We start from the raw sequence: 20,624 nt of genomic DNA, 5'->3' as shown, positions 1-20,624 counted from the left end.
CGAATGAGCAAAAACAAACCAACACATAAAAAAATACATACGTCTTATTCCCCAGTCCATCATTGTATCTCTCTCACATGCTCCAAGGATCTACGTCATCGCGCCTGCCCCTTTAACCTAATTAAGTTCACAATAATTAAAAAATACCGGCAGCTCCATCTCCCCCTTCCGCGTTAAGCCGGTAAAACAAACAAAAACTCCGAACCGGTGAAAGAATTGAAAACTTAAAAAAAAACTCGAAAAAAATACGGGGTGTTTAAAAGAAGCAACTCCCTCGCGCAAAATTGGTAAGTGCGCTTTTCGATGCCGTAAAGTGGTACGTAAGTTTATGACGTCGGTGCGTTCGTTATTTTAATTCCTGCATTTCGTGTCTATCGCAGGAGATTCTTCGCCGCGCTTTGTGAACGCTGAACTCGAACCCTCAGCGGGCGCTCAAGCATGCGCCCTCGGCAACGTTGCCGTTCTATCTGTTTTTGTTTATCTGTTATCCGAATATTCAGGTGCATCATAAGTCCCATCAATCTATGGTGGAACGAGGGTGGCTTAGGTCAGGTATAAGTAGGGAAAGTGGTGCTTAGCAGGGGATGGATTTCGGGATTAATTTGATAGAGGCTTGACTTGATGGAGATTGAAAATGTTAATTTTGAGGTAACACCTGTTCTTAAGCTGACTTTTAGGCAAGGATTTTACGTTGCAGATATTGTACTCACCATTGGGATCTCGTGAACTAGAAGAGATACGAGGTCGGTTAAATTGAGGCAAAGTTGCGCAATTTGGTGCTCACTAAAAGGAATTGAAATTGGACCCTTTTGAAATTTTAAATAGTTCCGAATAGTTATTTGGAAAAAACCGAAAATTCGTGATTTCATTTTTATTTTTTTTACGACTCTATTTGAATAAATATAAAAAATAAATTACTCATTCTCTTTCTGCTTTTTATATATTACAAAATGGTGTCGTCAGATTTTCAAACCAGTATTTCAGCTGTCATCATCAATTTTGTTTTTTAAAATACGGCCCTGGATTTTTTATTACGGATTTTAAGAGCCCCTTATGTTGCTAAACCAACATTCATTCAAAAATTTTATAATAATGACAAAAAATGTAATGGGATTAAAAACAAACACCTTTTTTTATAATAAAGTATTAATAAAAAACGCTTAAACACTAACATAAACAGAGGTTTAAAAATAACACAATTAAAGAAAATATTCAAATATAATTAGAGTAATTTGACTGCTTGGATGCATTTTCGTGTCAGCCTGTGAATTTTATGGATTGCACGCTGAATAATTCTTGCGGGGATAGCCCTGATCTCCCTTGTTAGGTCTTGACGTAAAGCTTCAAGATTTTGTGGCGTATATGGATAAATTGAAAGAACTCGCCCATTATCTCAAAGAGACCTACGTAACTAGAGAAAAAATAAAAAAACTCCAAGTCTGCTAAGTACTGTAGCAGTACTTCATCTAGCTATAAGGTCTTATGATGCTTTATTAGCGAAACATGTAACCTGATTGACACATAAAAAGATGTTTTGAGACTGAGACTTGGAATTTTTTATTTTTTCTCCAGTATTTTGATAAAGACGGTCCTTGGTTTCCAATCCAAATTGGTATCCTTAAATTGATATTTAATAAATGCTAGTCAATTAATAAATTCGGAAATTAGATTTCTTTCAAGAAAAAAACAGGCCTATAATTTTATTGTGTTACATACCAACCCATATATTAAATGATTGTTGGCCCTGAGGTCTTACAACAATCACTTGGGTTTTCTATTGACCGTTGTAAAATTTTATAACCAAAACTCTTTATTTTTACTCTCGACACGTGTTTCGCTAACGATGCTAGCATCTTCGGGAGAAAAATAAAACTAAATATACTAGCATTGTAAAGAAAACATTTTTAATCCTATTAAAAATATATTTTTTGTCTTTCTCTTTAACGCATGAGTCCTTACGTAAATATCCATTAACTTATAATTTTTGAATAAGTGCGATACATCATTGGTTTAAGAACATAAGGGGCTCTTAAAATCCGTAATAAAAAGTTCAGGACCGTGTTTAAAAAAACAAACTTGATGATGACAGCTCAAATACAAAACGTCGGTTTGAAAATCTGACGACACCATTTTGTAATATAGCGAAAATAGCAATAAGAATGAGTTATTTATTTTGTTACATCTATTCAAACAGAGTCGTAAAAAAATAAAAATGAAATCGCTAATATTCGGTTTTTTCAAATATCTTCGGAACTTCGGAGGCGTTTTAATGAGCACCAAATTGCGCAACTTTGCCTCAATTTAACCGACCTCGTATCTCTTCTAGCTAACGAGATCTCAATGGTGAGCCTCGAATTTGGGAAACCCTGTAAAGTTTGATCCCTGGAACGAGAATTGGGCTAGCAGAGATGCCTCAAAAACTTAAAAGCGTAAATCCCAACATTTGTTTCGACGCAACGGGACACACAGGAACGTCATAGATACATGGATTAAACAGCTAAAACCTTTAAGTCTAAAAAATAGCTAGATAAGATGAATCTTGTCAAATATCTTTGAGAAGTCGAGTAAGATCAAGTAATACCAACAAGACATTTTCTAAAGTTGTAGGTGACTCGAACAGATATAGGTATGGATGTGAGACAACGGAGTCTATTCAGCATGTCACCGGTGGACGTCAAACTCTTGCACCAACGGAATATAAAGAACGGCATGATCTAGTTGCAAGGATAATGCGCCAAGAGCTCGCAGAAAATTAAAACATCTTATCAGAAGCCAAGGTACGATATTATAACTATAAGCCGGAACCAGTTCTTGAAAATGAGCAACACAAATTGTAATGGGGGTCGCACTGTACTGACATACCAACGAGTAAGTAACAACAGGCCTGGCCTAATACTAATAGATAAAATTTTTGGAAAGACAACCTAAGAGCGAAACATAATGAAAAGATTGTCAAGTACAGGGATCTAGAACACCAGATATGAAGACAATAGCAAATGAGTGCTGAGAGAGAAGTGCGGACAGTTCCAATTATTGTGTCAACATAATAGCAGTAATACCGAAGAGCCTGATCGAAAACATGAAACTGCTCAACCTTAGGAAAAGTATCTATAAGCTCATGCAGAAGTCGACGCTATTATCCACATCTCGAATCGTCAGAAAGTTCATTGGAAACGTAGATAACATCAACTAGTTAAAGGTTCTGGCAAAGGTACTGCCAGCATACGGCCCGTCCCCGACCTTCCGAGCCAGAAAGAGAAAGAAAAGGAGAGGTGGTAGCTTGGTGGTATATGACAAGGGGACGCTACTAGCTTGATTGGGTAAATTAAAGCTCATTTATATCATCGTAGATGCTTCCTTACTAACCTTAGTGATTTTGTTCCTGAGAATGAGATATCGCTTCAAATAGACCAATTTATTAGTAGAGGATGTTCAAATTTCATTGATACCCCCTCGGGAGTGCAATAGCTATTACTAATCCCAGAGTACTTAGTTTTATTTATATTGGGCGTGAATGAACTTTGAACAGACTTTAAGTGCTTGGTCCTATTTTAAAATATTAAATGTATTATGTACTTTTAGTTTAAGTTTATTATTTGTTAATAAAGGTAAAAAACAGACTCCGATAACATGAAAAGGACTCCATCAGAGCTTCAAGCTTCTGATATCTGAGATATCTGGGATAAGTGAACGATCTCCTCTTCCCCAGAGGGAAATGCGATTGCCGTTTGACATTAAATCTGATAATAAAAATAATAATAATAACAATAATAATAATACTCTTTATGTAAGGCAAAACATAGAAGAAAAAGGCAGACTTCAATTTAATAATACTGAGTGAACACTAAAGTGTTCTTCCGCGCAACCCTTGCAACTACCCTAACTAATTATATTAAATAATATTAAAATTAATACATATTTTAAGTTAACAAAAGAAGTTTAGTACATTACATTGCTAGACCTGGCAAAAAGATGTTTTGTTAAAAAAGAGAAAAAAAAGATAGTTGAAAAATAAAATTGAAAAAATGAAAGCAACAAAAGACTAATTTATTATTAAGACTAAAATCATATAAGAATACATTGTAATAATAGATACTTACTGAGAAAAGGAAGAAAAATTATGTAAAAAATATTTAGCGTAATATTATTTATATTAAATTATTGGGTAGGATGTTTTTAAAATTGTTACAAGTAAACATAGATACTGGTTTGCACCGAAGGACCAGGAGTAATATTATACAAGGATGTTATCTGGTAAGAATAAGACCTTTCAAAAAGCGCAGTCCCGTTTAGTCCTGGAGTCAGAGTTCCCATTCCCAACTTAATGTTAAGAGTATGCACTATAGAAAAAAACAAATACTTTCAGATACATAACTAGTGATTCTAATCATTTTTTAATCGTTTTTTAACATAAAATGGTTAGCATGCATTTCTTGGTACATGGTTGGTCTCATTTCTTCTAAGTAGTAACAGCCAATACATAAATAATTGTGATATATGTCAACAAGTCAAATATGACCGCTACCTACGAAATTTAAATTTTTATTGACGCCCGCACCTAGGGAATCTTTAAAATTTATCCATATCGAAAATTTCCAAATTTTCATCGTAAAATTCTTAACAGTAATAGATGTTTCCTCACGTTGCGCTCAAGCCTACGTCCTAGAACCCAGTTACAACGCACTTACAGATCTAGATAATTTATCTATTTTTAAAAGCTACCATGCAGATGACCTGTGATAATGGCACCGAATTTAAAACTTCCTTATTAATTAGTTCCTGGTACACTTCACAAAATAAAAATGTATTTATTCATTTAGGACTAAATAACATTTAGATGAAAAACAAACCAAAAATAGAGAAACCCCCATAAATATCCCATCAGGATCAGAAATCTCTGTAACCGATAAATCTGCTTTAAGAATCAAAGATAAGCCGCGTAAGCAAATAGAATATATTCAAGAAATTATAGGTAGCAAAATTATTACTAAGAACAAGAGAGTTGTATATGATAGAAGAGCCTAAAAAAACATTTTTTCCTAGGAATACACTTCAGAAAAGCCTCGCAATCCTCCTACAATTATTATTTACAACAGTGATTGCGACTAGTCCTATCATAACCCAAATCAAATCTCCTATATTTTCATTTCACGTAGGAGATGCGAGAATTAAGAATACTATAAATAAAGAGAGTAAGAATAAAAGTAAGAACACTTTCCTTCTTTATGTAGAAATTCAATTCAATTTATTTAATCATAAATTTCCACAGTTTTATTTTTATAGCTCATGTGAAATATGAAAGAGTTGAAAAGTCAAGTGTGGCTGAACATTTTTTGTAAATACTGGCACTGTAAATACTTTGTAGCAATAGATAATTTAAAATTACTTAAACCAGTTAATAACAATAGAAAATAAGATCCATATAAAAGCTTTACAATATTCAAAAATCAGAAAACCAATCTTAACAGAGATAAAGGTCCAATCCCTTATAGTTAATTGTATAGTGTAGTTAGTGTTTTAATGCTTACTTCATTGGATTTTTTGCTTTATTACATCTTTTAGTATTTAATAATAATAATGTTTATTTTCAAATGCAATATAACACAACAAATGCAAATAAATTTAATAAACATTGGTTCGGTAATAAATACATAATGCCCCAAGGGCTAGTACGCTGTGCGAGGACTTGCTGATATTTTTTTTCGCCTTAATATAAATGTAAATTGCAAAACAAAACAAACAAACTAAACTATGAATCTATTGCACAGTAAAAAAATAAAACCCTATTTTTATTTAGTTTTAATACTCTCCCGAAAATGCTAGTATCTAACAATGTTACGTTTGTGAATTATCCTGTATACCGTGAACCACCCTCCTCGGTTCATAATATTGGTTTATCAATTACGTAAACACCCTCTAGTTCATTGTTTAAAGGTTCATTTTATTCATTAATATTTAAATTACTTATTTAATAATCAATATATAATCTAAAAGTCTCACACAACGATTATAAGAAAACCAGGTACCAAAATTAAGTTTTACTATTTAAACCCCTTAAAATATACTCTTAAAGAATAAACTTATCTACCTGTTAATCTGAATTTCCTTATTGATTTTATAGAGAATATCTAAGAACTTTCCTACCCCAGCGCCGCATGAATGTAGGGTATAAGCCACCAAGTGGATAAACAATCGGCTTATTGGGGCAAACATCCTTTGTTATATGCAAATAGGCGCAGGCTATTGTAAATGTTCAATTGAATCAGCGGCACACCAATTACCTCAAAATGTAAACAGAATAACGAAATATCATTGTTTTATAAAAGACCTATATTGGATAATTTTTACATATTGAAACATTTGGGTTTAATTTTTTTTTAAGATTTTTTTCATAATTCACGTACCTACTATTTTTTTTTCGAGGGTGAAGGGGATGTATGTAATTAATTATTCTTGTGGTATATATGCGTGGATGAGCCACTGTAGAGTAGGGAAGTTATTAAACATTTTATACGTTATAAGTTAAGTCTTGAATCTGCCTTTGGTATAGTCTATACAGCCGAAAAGCAGGTGTTAGATGGATTCTATTTTGCCACAGCTACCTAGGTTGTTTTGTCTTACTCTGAGTGTCCCTAGGTCTTCAGGAGACGAGCAGTGGTTAAATCTTATGCGGTTTATAGTAGTTATTTGTTTTTTTTTTGTGTAAACCAGTATTCTTAAAGCAAGGTTCCTTCAGTGGTTTGCTGACAGCCTGTGTGTATTTCACTCTGCTCGTTCTTCCCAGCTCTTGAAAGTTATTTATCCATTGCTAGCAAATGGCTGCTTTGATGTTCGGTAGCAAACTTCTGAGTTCAACTGAGTGACTCATTTGGTATTGCTCTTGTTTTGTTTACTAGTTGATCTGCCGTTCCATTCCCAGATATCCCAGTATGACTGGGGATCCATTCGAGTTTAACATTTGGCTTTTCTAAAACCCTTAATTTCACCCTCAATATTAGTAATTCAGTCTTTCAGTTCTGTTTGTTTACTTTTTCTTCCATATCTATTGCCCGGTTTATTGCCTATACTTCTGCTGACCAGATGGGGTGCTCCTGTCTGATCCTCTCTTGGAAATTTCCACTTCTTCTGGAATATTCCACTATGAACTCGCGTAAAAGCGTAAATATTAAGAGTATATGGTTGTGCTGCTCAAAAGTGATACACCAGAGAGTCAACAATTTTGTAAAGTAACACCATATCTTTAATAAGGTGCCTGATTTCTATTGCAACTAAATTAAATATTTTCTAAAAGTGCTCATAGTTTTAACACGTAATTTGCAGAATTCCTGTTTTATATGCCAATAAATGGAAAAATAAAGTATTAAAAGTAACGACATAGAGATATACTATAGAATGAATAAGTAACCAAACGGTTGTCTTGATAAAACCCAGTAATTGTAGGCTTATTTTGTAAAATCCAATAACTCGAAAGTGACTCGCAAATCCCGATGATGAACTGCTGCTATAAGTGACATATTATTTATTTGATATTCAAATTGCATTGGATTTCTAGTCCTGGCTAGGATATTGCATTTACAAGCATTTAATTTAATGTTACAATTCATCACACAAAGTCATCCAGTGAGTTTGATTTTTTGGAGTTTAAATATTTATTAATTGTTTTGTTTTAAGTAATGTCAACTCTGACCAAGTTTGGGTTGATTTTAGAATTCTTTTGCAGTCTACCAAAGTGACAGACAATGAAAGTCTGTCATAATGCTAAAAGTTAAACTTAAGGCCCAAATTCAGAATATCTTACTTAAGTTGATAAACCTATTGTAGAATTTATTTAAATCTCTGTGACATATTAATAAATTCAGGCTTATGATTATATTTTTTAAAATTGAAGTTTTTTGTTTGAAGTCAGTGAAGTTTTTCGCCTTCACGTGTGACAAAAACGTGTAAATAGTTAGTAAGACATTTGAGTTTATTATTATGAAGACTATTACTATTAGTAAGTGAAAAATAAAGAAACTTATGTTTCCGATTAATGGTGTTAAGAGAAATATAGTGGTTACTTACTTCTAATCAAATCCATGTTCTTCTGGCTTGGAATAATGCTTTTCAGAGCTTTTTGATTTAGAATTAGCTCCTTATAGAAATATAATTACCTACCAGGTTGTTTCTTATACAATCGTTGTTAAACCATCTTCGGAACAGTTATGATACGAGCCAAATAGAGTTTCCTATAGATACGGACTGAGGTAGGTCAGACAAGCATATTTGTAAGTAGAAGTTCATTCTTGAGGTGGATAATATTGCGGGTTACTTTTCTCCATAAATGAAAATGCTAATTTTTTACATACCAAACAAATTGAAAATAATATAAATTAGTTTATTACTAACACGTCTTCTCCTTTCGTCAACCATATCATTGAGGCTAGACATAGATTCGTACCGAAGGCAGACACAGAAGTTTTCAGTTCCCAGTCTGAGAAATGTGTGTTGAAATGAGAAATGAGTGGTGCAGGCTCAAAAAAATACAGGGTGTCAATTAAAAAAGATACCACCATCTATATTTCTGCCTCTGTATGAAATTTAAAAATTTCCAAAAACACGTCAAATTTATTTTTGAAGATCTTTTTTAGGTTAGTTTTTAATCAAATTGTAGCAGCCCTCCGGCAGGGGCGGACATAACTTTTTTAAGTAATAACCATTGTAATGAAATAGAACATAAAATGTTCAAAATGTTGTCCATTCTTTTCCAAACAGTAATAAGGTCTGCTCTTAAACTCCTTTCTAACATTTTTAAAAATTTCTGTCTGGATTTCTCTACACGCAGCTGCGATTCTTCTTTTGTGTTTTAAAAACAATTGATTTTAAATGACCCCATAAAAAAATCTAAAGGTAATAAATCGGGTGATCGTGTTGGCCATTCAATTGCTTCCCAATCCATCTCTCCCAGGATATCATTTAACCACTCTCTAACCGGAAGAAAATAGTGTGGTGGACCATCTTATGCAAAATCATATTTTTATCATCAGTTCGATTTTCTAAGCTAGATGTTATTAAGAGGTCTATTGTGTCTTCTAACAAATTAAGGGAGAGTTCACCGGTTAGATTTTCTTCAATAAGTAATGGTCCTATAATAGAATTTCCAAGAAGCTCAGCTCAAATATTTATGGTCTCTGGATACTGCGTGTGACTTTTTAACTAATTTGTCAATCGTTACTAAAGTATTGATTACCACGCAAGTACTAGTTGAGGAAATCTATCATGTATGCTTGATATTTTGCAAGCCTCTCAATCAAAAGGTCGACTATCTCGTATTTTTGAAAAGGCAATTAAAAGACATTTAAAATGAGGTATCACTCGACCCCCCTATTTAAGATTTTAGAGGTTATGTGCGCCCTCGCCAGGGGGCTGCTACAATACAAAGGGCTGCTGTGTTTTTGGAAATTTTATACAAGGGCAAAAATATATAAATATCTTTTTAAATTGACACACTGTATATTTACTTTTATTAATAGCGTTCTTTATATACCTATTTATTTTTTCATTCATAAGTATTATACAGGATATTACAGAATAACGTGCGGATTCTTACGGGTGGTAATCTTTTGGTAATTTTAAGAAGAAAAGTTCAAATAAACAATGTCTCAAACTCCGTAACTTTTGAGCTACAGTGTTGAAAGTTGTCACCCTTAGAACTAAATTTAGGAGACACTATATGAAGTTTTTAAAAACTATTTAATAATTAAGTACCGCTAGACTTCTAGGATTAGAGTTGTCATACTGTCATGGTAAAATAATGTATATACATATGTTTATGTTTTTACATAGGTTTATAAAATAAATAAAATTATTTTTTTGCTGTAACAATAAATTGACCATGCACTTACGTTTTTATTTTTTTTGCATATTGGACGAAAAAAGTCTAGAAATCAAATTTGCCCTAAAATGAATGGGGATTATAAAAATAGTTTTTTTAAGAAATATTTAGTCTTCGTTCCTGTACGGAAGCCACTAGTTAAACTTTAAAAAAAAATTCTACATTAAAAAATGTCTGTTGATACTCAGTTAAATTTTACAAATATATCTAGGAAGTTAATAAAGTCATGATGAAAAAACGATTTTAGCACCCTGTATAGACAAGTATCTTGAATTTTTTTCTTAAAGAGTTCACTTGACTTGAAAACTCAACCTTTTGAAAATTTGAGATTTGACTTGACTTGATTTTTGGACTAAACTACTTGACTTGATATCAAGTAAAATCAAACTACTTGATATTATTTGATAGTGATCTGAAACGTTAAAATAGGGGATTCACACAGCAAGCAGGCACTCGATGACGACGTGCTTGTGCTATTAGTAGAGCAGCTCCAGTTCAAGGATAAACAGCGACCGCAAAAGAATTATTATGTCTGAAGAAAAAGAAATGTTAAGTCTGAACCTTTTCAAAGCAGCGGCTCAGAATATATCGTAGATGAAAAAATGTCAGAATCTGATGACAGCGAACCAGAAAAACAAAGTGCAGGGTCGGCGCCACCAAAGGCAAAACGAGCTAAAGCTAATAAAAATGTATCTAATAAAACGAATAAAATAACATAAGGGCTATTTCATAAACGAGCAGGATCCTAAGAGTAAGAAAAATACTGACAAACAAGGCAAATGTACCCTATGTGTCGTAAAAAATACAGTTTTAAAAATGAAAAACTGTGGAACATCTTCACAAAGCTAAACACACTACAGTCTACGAAAATATTTTTGGTAGATCCAGCCCACCTAATTCCGAGGCAGAAGCCTTTGCCAGTTCGAATAGGCATAGCACAATTACAAATTCGCTTGAAAAGGTAAAAAATTAAAATAATAATTAGAAAAAATGTGTAGAAAAAAATAATTATATGAAAGATTCTTGGCATTAAAAAAAATTAAATTACATATTAAAATTTTATTTATACAGGGTGTATGTGCTGTACCAGAATCATTCATTTGTTTTTTCCAACTTTATCCCTTTTTGAAAAATCTTTAAAGAAACATAATTTGGCCTCCTTGATTACGAAAACCCCTTAAGAAGTTTTTTTTTTCTAAATCCGGATTAGTACATTTTAAGCCACACTTATAGTTTTATAATGTTTATTATTATTATTATTATTATTATTATAGGTTCCTTGATTTTAAAAGTTATTCTATATTCAAAAGGTTTAATAAATCATTAATAAATACCGACATAGGCGAGATATCAAAATATTAAATAAAACGTTCTAATAACAATTCTAAAAGTTTTTTAAATATAAGAACTACTGTCGACTTCTACTTTAGAACCGCTTTTTTATTATATAACATAATTTTTGTTTGATGATAAAATTGTGTAATGATGTCTCATTTAAAATTCTGGTTTTGAAGTCGCTGCAGTAGTTTTTGGACACCCTGCATCAATAAATCTCATCAGAGTATATTAAAATAATCTATATTGACTTTAAGACATTCTATTTAAAATTGTGGGACATGCTATACATTTTTATACAGGGCATTTCAAAAACTTACTTACTTTTTCATTTAAAAGTGAGATATTATAACGTAAACATTCTTGCACCTTGCGCTGCATTTTACTAACTCCAGTTTTGTTTATTTTGCAGACCACTAGTTGTTCAGAAAACTTCCAACAAGACAAATTTGAAAAACTACTTGTGGAATATATAGCACGGAAGTATCTCCCTTTCAACTTTTTTGAAGATGCTATAAATGGAAAAATGTACAAATTCCTAAATCCAAAGGCAACTCTACCTGGTCGGAATCAAATGAAATCTTTGACATTAAAAACATTTGCAGCAGCGCAGCAAACAATTAAGTCATTTTTGAAAGCATGCAATTCAAAAATCTCGTTTACAATCGATGGATGGTCTTCTTTTAATATGAAAGAGTACTATGGTATTACCGCCCATTTTATCGATAAAAATTGGAAACTTCATTGTATCCTTCTAGATTTTATGCCAGCATATGGGAAGCCAGCGAAATATTACAATTCTACGATGTTACAAAATGCGTACAAGGTATTACTATCGACAATACAAATAGTCATTTTACGTTAATCAGAGACTTTAAAACGCATATTTCTGAAATCGATACAAAAAATATCTTGGCAGCTAGAGATTTTATGAAAATCCTTGATTCTGACTGCCAAGTTCCGCCCGCTTCTGTAAGAAAAATCCATTCCCTTGCTAAAAAATTTAAAAACTCTGAACATTTACGTGAAGATTTTGACAAATTGTGCACCACTTTCAACCTGAAATTTACTATGCCAAAACTTGATGTCATAACAAGGTGGAACTCCACATACGACATGTTGAGATGGAGTCTGAATATGAGAAACGCACTTAACATCCTTTGCGATAATATAGACAATTTAAAAACTTTAAAGCCAACCGACACAGAATGGTCTTTAATTGAACGAATTTGCCAGTACCTTAATGTTTTTAAGAGTATTTCCATAATTTTAGAAGGTGAATCATATGCTACTTTATCCATGGTAATAATCGGCGTTAATATGTTGCTGGATAGACTAGAATCGTGGGCTATAGAACTTGACAATAAGCCTGATCGAAGAGAGATGAAATTGATGAAAAGATTATAAATAGTATTACGGCAAAATCATTAAACATTACGAACGAACTAACTGGATGTACTGTGTTGTCCTGATTTTAGACCCCCGAGATAAAGTGGAAACATTCTCCAATACAAGTTGGGGAAAAGAGTTGCAGATAGAAGCAACTAAACATTTTGCAGATATTTTTAAAGCACCATATTTTAGGACTGACTGCAAATTTCTGAACCATCACTTCAAGTAGCAGCATCTTTAAACCCTAGTAAAAATAGTAGTGTCGCAAAGTTTGAAATAGATCTACTAAGTTTGTTTAATAGAAAAGCTGCCCATAATGCAGACGACGATATGGCCTGGCGTTACGAAATCGATAAATATATTTTTGAACCAAGAGCTGACAGTACTGAAGATATTTTAGAAGACACACGAATGCATTTTTCCAAACCTTGCCGCAATGGTCGAAGACTTTTTGGCAAGACCAGCTTCTTCAGCTCCAGTTGAAAGGCGGTTTTCTAGAGCTGCCTTAACTCTTACCAAAACAAGAAATCGATTAGGCGATAACTCCGTTAGAAGCCTTATGTATCTCAAATCATGGATGGCAAATGAGGATATTAAAGATCTATTTTAAATATTCATTTTCATGTTTGTTGTTTTTCTATTGTTTTATTGTCAGAATTCAGGATATTTCGTATTTTTACTTCATATTATACTAAGTTAGAGTTTTTAGATGTTTTTTAAATAAAGGATTAAATCAATATATACATAGATTTTTATTGTGTTATTCCTTTTTGGCAGTTAATTAGATTATTAACAAAAAAGTACTATTTTTTTAGGAAAAATCAAATAGTTAGATTGAAAAAGTTGGTTTTCAAGTTACTTGATGTGTACATACTTGACTAAACAAATACTTCCCTTGATCTCTAAGAAAATGTATGATTAGAAAGGAATACTTAATTCAATGATGAACAATCACTATCTATGTAAAACTAATTGATCAGCAAACAAATTGGCTACATCAATGCTTGATATTATTTTATACCAAATAATTGTTGATGTTAACAATGTTAACCATAAAAATAATAAAAAATCAAATTTTAATTTGCGTGGCTATTTTAAAGAACAACTTGGCAACGCGGTAATTAAAAACCAAGACCATGCACAACGGCTTTTAACCCGACGCGGCCGCTTCGAGGCACCATAGAAGAAAAAGCAACAAAGAAGAAGAACCAAGACACTCGACTGATAAATAACTAGAGACTTTCCTAGGCGAGCCGCAAGAAGTAAATAAGTTTGTTCCGCAAACCTTTAAAGAAATAAATTATATCATCGTGTCAATTTTTCGTTACTTACTGGCTTGCTTCAACTTTCCAAAAGAACTTTTTCTGAAACTTAAATTATTAATGTACTGAGCAATGGTAAACTTTATTTCCCATTTTGTTTTCTAACAATAAAAAGCTACTGACCCTAGTTAATCACAAGGCGGAACTCGACGGGGCACGAAACAACCATATTTTATCAAAACCTTTCGAACATATAACGAATTATTTCGAAGCAAAAAGGGCTTATTGCTAGGAGCCAAATTGACCTTTCCGGAACGTAAATGCGGAAGTTTATTCGTTAAATTGTATTTGGAAATTGATATTAATAAAACTAGCGTAATTAGTTAAATTGGATATACTATTTTTGTCTTCTGATCCTTTCTGATGCATAAATAAAAGTGTCAAGATAATTAAATTTGAATTTCTAAAAGGATCAATTAGAAGGCGTACCCGACTTGTCTAATGCATACATTTATCTGTAATTAATTAAATCTGAACGACAACAAAGATATGCCTTTTAATCGTCGGTTATGTACATATATTTTAATGAGAGACATACGGGAACGAGTTCTGATGAACCTTAAATAATACGTAGTAAGTGGGTTTACTATGGAGATTAATTTTAATTAGCATTTAGCATCAGCTAGCACATAATTCATAACACTATTGTTTAAACATTATAAATGATTAATAATAATAATTTCAGGTCGCTTAAGACGGTATAAATCCAGTAATAAAAGGAAACAAGATAATTTACGACACTTCTTCAATAAACACCGCCATTAGCATCTACCCCACTAAAGAAAACATCGAGGACTTTTGGGGCACTTAATTAACAATACCTAGTGAATGCAACCTGGACACTGAATGGCTGACTGAAGAACGAGCAAAGAGCCAAGTATATAATCCAATAGCATTTTTACCATTTTCAGTTGATGAAGTGACTAACGTCATAAAAAAACTATACATAACTGGAAAGCTTAAGGCCCAGATCACGTCCTAACTTACTGGATTAAGAAATTGTGGTCAACACGAAACGACGTGCTTAAAAATAAATCCTCAGAATTTGCCCAAATTTTTAACACCACTTACCTCTTGCCCAAGAACTACCAAAATACTCAAGATCCGGCTAAATATCGGCCAATAACATGCTTACCCACACTCTATAAACTAATTACATCTTGCATTACAGACATTGTGACCAAAATAGTATCATAACGACTCAACAAACAGGATGTACCAGAGGTGCCATGGGGTGCAAAGAACCACTAATTATCGACTCCGTAGTTTGCAATCACGCATTTAACAACAAGAACACCCTTTTCGCAGCATACATTGACTACCGAAAAGCTTTTGATGCAGTTCCACATAAATGGCTTATTAACGTACTTAAATTGTACAGAATAGATAACCACATAATCTCCTTTTTGGAATTCGCTATGGCATCTTGGCGAACATCAATAAAACTTCAGGTAACTAATGGTAACTGCATTGGAACTAATATGATTTCTATTCGTAGGGGTATATTCCAGGGAGATTCCTTAAGTCCACGTTGGTTCTGCTTTACCATGAACCCGCTATCTAGCCAACTCAATTCAATTAGGTACGGATTTGGCCTAAGAAAGGATAATAGAGAACTAACAAGAGTAAACCATCTACGTTATATGGATGACTTCTTCTTGAGCAACACGAAAATTCTTGCAGCAACACGAAATCAACTAGATCAGATGCTTAAAATAGTGAAAAAATTCTCTAGTAATATAGGAATGAACTTTGGACTGGATAGGTACCGAACTGTAAACATTATTAAGGGTAAACTACAACCAGGTGACTCTCAAACAGAAAACGGTCAGATAATTAATGCTATACACGAAGAAGAGTCCTAAAAATATTTAGGAATAAAGCAGGCGCAAAGAATAGACCATAGAACTATAAAGAATGAGCTGACTACTAAGTTCACTACAAGAATGCGACGACTTCCTAAAACAAGTCTCAACAGCAAAAACTTATTTAAAGCTATTAATACATATGGAGTCAGTTCATTAACCTACTCTTTTGGTATTATAGGATGGAGTAAGATGGACATCGAAAATTTGCAAAGAAAGGCTAGAACACTCCTAACGAAAGCCAATAAGCATCATATGCGGAGTGCCGTAGAACAGCCTACGATTCCTTGACATATGGGAGGAAGAGGAATGACCGGCATAGAAAAGCAGCCAACTCAGCAAATTAATAACTTGCGTTCCTTTTTATTAAGAAAGGCTGAAACACCACATGATCATCGTTTCGTATGTGGAGCAGACGACTCAACACCACTTAAACTACAGGAACTTGAGCTGCCCATACATCATCGCACCAAGCAAGAAAAGACGCAAGCTTGGATGGGAAAATAACTACATGGAAGGCATTTTCACAAGGTTCAACAAGAGCATATCGACATAGGGGCGTCGAACTACTGGTTGACTTCGGGACAGATTTTCCCCGAAACTAAAGGGTTTCTTGTGGCTATCCAAGATCAAGAATTACCTACAAGAAATTATTTAAAGTTTGCTGAAGGTGATCCGACGTTACAAAGTAACAGATGTAGGTATGGATGTGATATAACGGAATCTATTCAGCATGACACCGGTGGATGTCAAACTTTTGCACCAACGGAATATAAAGAACGTAACTGCATCAAGAGCTGGCAGAAAAACTAAACCTCTTATCGGCAGCCAAAGTATATATACAAGCTTATATGCCGGAACCAGTTCTTAAAAATGACCAACACAAATTATATAGGGATCGCACTGGACTCACAGACCAACGAGTAAATAACAATAGGCCTGACCTAATCCCGATCGATAAAATTTCTAGGAAGACAACTCTTATTGATGTAGCTATTCCCAATAATAACAACCTAAGAGCAAAACATAATGAAAAGATTGTTAAGTACAGGGATCTAGAACACCAGATACGAAGACAATGGGAAATCAGAGAACTGCGGACAGTTCCAATTATTGTGTCAACAACAGGAGTAATACCAAAGAGCGTGATCGAAAACATGAAACTGCTCAACCTTAAGAAAAGCATTTATAAGCTGATGCAGAAGTCGACGCTATTATCCACATCTCGAATCGTCAGAAAGTTCATTGAAAACGCAGATAACATCAACTAGTGAAAAACATATCATGTACTCCATGTACTACATGTCACTACACAAAAAATATATTATAGCTTTAATTGACACTAATTCGGTAGATCATGATTGAATATTAATAAAATATTTCATTTTCATTCTACAGCAAACCTCTAAATCAAAACTTTAAAATTCTAAAGATTTATAACTTTTAGTTGTTTTATCTAACTTATAGAAAGATGTATGTATATTTTTTTAATTAGCAATTAAGCAGTTATCAAACCATATCAACATAAAAATTGTATTTTATCAACGATTCTCCTTGAGAAGAAGATCCTCCTTATTTCTGAGCAAAACAAGATAAACATAATTTACAACGTTATTTTGGATCTTTCTTGAACTACAACTGACTTTAAACGTTCCCAAATTAACAACTGCATGGAATTTAAATCCGGACTCTACGCCGGTTAGAGCAGAGATCTCTCCATGGTCAATCCAAAATTTAGGATACTATTTGTTATGATAATTACACTCTGCTTGTACCTTACATAAAATACATACGAATCTCCATTTAAATTGGGAGGTAGTTTATTGGGACCTATAATATGATTTTCAATTATTCCCCAACGCATTAAACAGATATTAAACATGTCTGGAAGTGACGGTTAACAACTAAATAAAGGCATTCATTCATTTCCCACAAATATCTGTTTCGAAAATGTAATATATGCCCGGTCTAGTAAATGTGGTCTCGTCTGTAATTCGCATGATTTATTAATATCGGATCTGCATTTTGCAGATTCTTAACAACAGAAAAAAGCTGCAATCTGGCTGAAAGAACGGATGGGAGTAAACACTGAGGGTGTAAAGTGTAGAGTCTTTTTTTTTAATTCTGCTGGTATTGTTTTTGAATGAGTTTCTCCTGGTCGGTTATAATTTCTTTTACCGAGTCCTGTAATTCATAACAATACATTTTAATACAACTCATCTCAATTTTCAATAGAAGCAATATACATGGTTTTCAAAAGTAAAAATCCAGTGGATTAAGATCTGGTGAACGTGATGAACATGAGTGAGATTGACTTCTTCAGAAGTCTCTAAAGAATGACTAGAAAAGTCAAGAGAGTGCAAAAAAGAAGGTCTAATCTAATCTGATCTCTATTAAGTGCTGACGATATTTTTTAATGAAAGCTTTAGAGTAGTCTGAGGTCTTGTGTCGGTCTCAAAAGAACCAAAAGTCAAATTTAAAAAGATGTAACATTAATATGACATGTTTTGTAAGCAAGCATCATTAGATCTAACTGTATGTATTAACACAATAACTATGCAACACACTTAGAAGAATCTATATGATCTGTGTGTTTCGTTGGCTATAAGAAAATTAATTATTCCAGGTACCAAGATATAGAGAAGCAAGTGGTTATTGCAACTAGTTTAGGTTATGATAAATTAATAATTGATTCTTAAATGATGACAGAAACTATTATTTAACAACAACTTTAACAAAGATTTAGGTAGCAGTCTTTTTATATGAAAGCCACAAAAAAAATTCAGTTACACTGTCAAGAACACGACGTCCAATGGACGATAAATCATTGGAAACAGATCAGTGACGAATTACAATTTATTTTATTTCGAAGTAATACAGATATTTCATATTTTGCACATTATGTGGAATCGAGACTGGATACAAAATTTATCATGTTTATTATGAAATATGATTCTAGTTCCGTAATTTATGTACGTTAAAATATTAGACAACAAATCGGTTCCATACATTGATGAAGCCTCTATATTTAATAATTTCATACATAATGACCCTATACATAAATCCAAATTTATCGATTTTGACTGTCAAAAAAATAGGTAGGTCCGAAGCCGAAATTAGTTTAATCCCTTAAATGAGTTAATCAGGAATATCAAAAGTTACTTCACGTTGTAAAGGTAACCCTTAGAGCTATTGCGGACTAAATAGCTTAGCTTGTTATGATTAGGTAACCACCCTTTTCATGATCAACATAACATCCAACACATTTTCCCTTCCTTATGAAATTTTTAAATTACAAAAGCAGACGGAAAAGATCCCTCTTTAAGTGAGAGATACCTTGAATTTTTTTTTCTATAAGTAATGTAAAATCCTTTAATCCCTTAATTTTCCGGGAAACCTTTTTAGAATCAGGTCATCGGTAAAAGGGCCTCAGATCCATCACATTTATTAACATTTAAGAGATTATTTAGGACATAACTTCTGCAATCGTATTCTAAAGTACTTTCCCCTTTCATATAAATCAAACACGAATTGCACCATCGGGTGTGACCTCTGAGACTCGGAAAACTTCAGGTTACGGATCGCTACTACTCCATCCAAAGGGTCCAATTTATAATGGACTCCATTATAATATGGACTGCGGATTATAATATAAATCTCTAATGGACTCCATTAGAGATTAACTCCTGCGGATTATAAACTCAATGACCTGCTGTCATTAGTAGTTTAGGTTTTTTGAGTGTCAAAGGTCACACCCGAAGGTGCAATTCGTGTTTGGTTTGTATGAAAGGAGGAAGTACATTAAGAAATAATATATTTAGTCAACCATCACAGGCTAAAACGGGTTTTATTTGCCTTAACTTTAGCGCAGCTACTAAAACAGGTTCAACATTAGGAAGTCAAATTGTCTATTTAATAACATTAAATTCTAAGCCGTAGGGCTCACTCATGTTTAAACATTGAAGCAAATTGAAAAAATCGTTTTTAATAATCCGAGGCTGGAGAAAAATGACAATAAAAAAAACTAAAAATGTTTTAAGGAAACTCCTGAATAGGGCTTACGACATTAGCAGAACAGATTTATTTTTTCACTCTAATATTAGAACACATCTTGGGTAAACCGCACTTATAATAGAGCCGTCTGCTGCAGATACTAACGTTGTAAATCCGATGCCAAGATGGTGTTAGGAGAAATTTCGACAGCTGAGTTATGAAAGGAGGTTTTTTTTTAACGGCTAAAAGAGGATTCAAGAGAGAATCATTTACGTATTCTCAAATCGGAATTAAAATATTTGCTTAAAATATAAAAAAATAACAAAGCTGTAGGACCTGACAACATTTCGATAGAAATGTGCAAAGCATTGAACGATAGATTCTTGACCAGACTTATTGAGTACCTAAATAGATTATATGAAACTGGGGATATTCCAAGAGATACAGATATTATAGTACCCTGCCTGTACGCCTTTGTCGTACCATTTCCAGTGTTTTTCCGATGGATAACAAGTGAAAAAACTTATATACCGACCAAAAACAGGTTTTTTTAATAAGGTTTTATTACTCTCTACCTATTTGAAACAAGACTATAGAGTTAACCGAGCATGCGAAGAAGTAGGACTATAACATAAAAAAAAACGAAATTCATGGTAATAAGTAAAAACCCTAATATTCACCCTGTTATCATACCAAATGATAAAACAAGTAGAGCGGGTACAAAAATACAAATGTGGAAGAACAATCTAGGAACAACCTACTAGATCCAGGCAAAAAAATCAAGATCAGGATAGAAATAGCTCGGAAGACATTTATTGCTTTATCTTCAATTTTCATAAATAGAAA

At 33.1% G+C, this 20,624-nt stretch overlaps 1 protein-coding gene across 6 annotated transcripts in view; it reads right to left on the bottom strand.

Moving 5' to 3' along the window:
• LOC126745805 (afadin) overlaps positions 1-20,624 on the bottom strand; it is a 465,103-nt gene that overhangs the window by 325,054 nt on the left and 119,425 nt on the right. Inside the window, exon 1 of one of the 6 annotated variants that reach the window (XM_050453816.1) lies at positions 42-553. The exons of the other annotated variants lie outside the window; for them this stretch is intronic. Coding sequence (XP_050309773.1) covers positions 42-63 — 22 coding nt within the window. The 5' untranslated portion in view covers positions 64-553. Of the gene's footprint in view, positions 1-41; positions 554-20,624 lie in introns of those variants that run through there. 6 annotated transcript variants of the gene reach the window in all.

Source organism: Anthonomus grandis, chromosome 16 (genome assembly GCF_022605725.1).
Source record: "Anthonomus grandis grandis chromosome 16, icAntGran1.3, whole genome shotgun sequence".
Classification (NCBI taxonomy): Eukaryota; Metazoa; Arthropoda; class Insecta; order Coleoptera; family Curculionidae; genus Anthonomus; species Anthonomus grandis.
The sequence above is the reverse complement of the archived record's forward strand: the minus strand, read 5'-3'. Positions and strand labels throughout refer to the sequence as shown.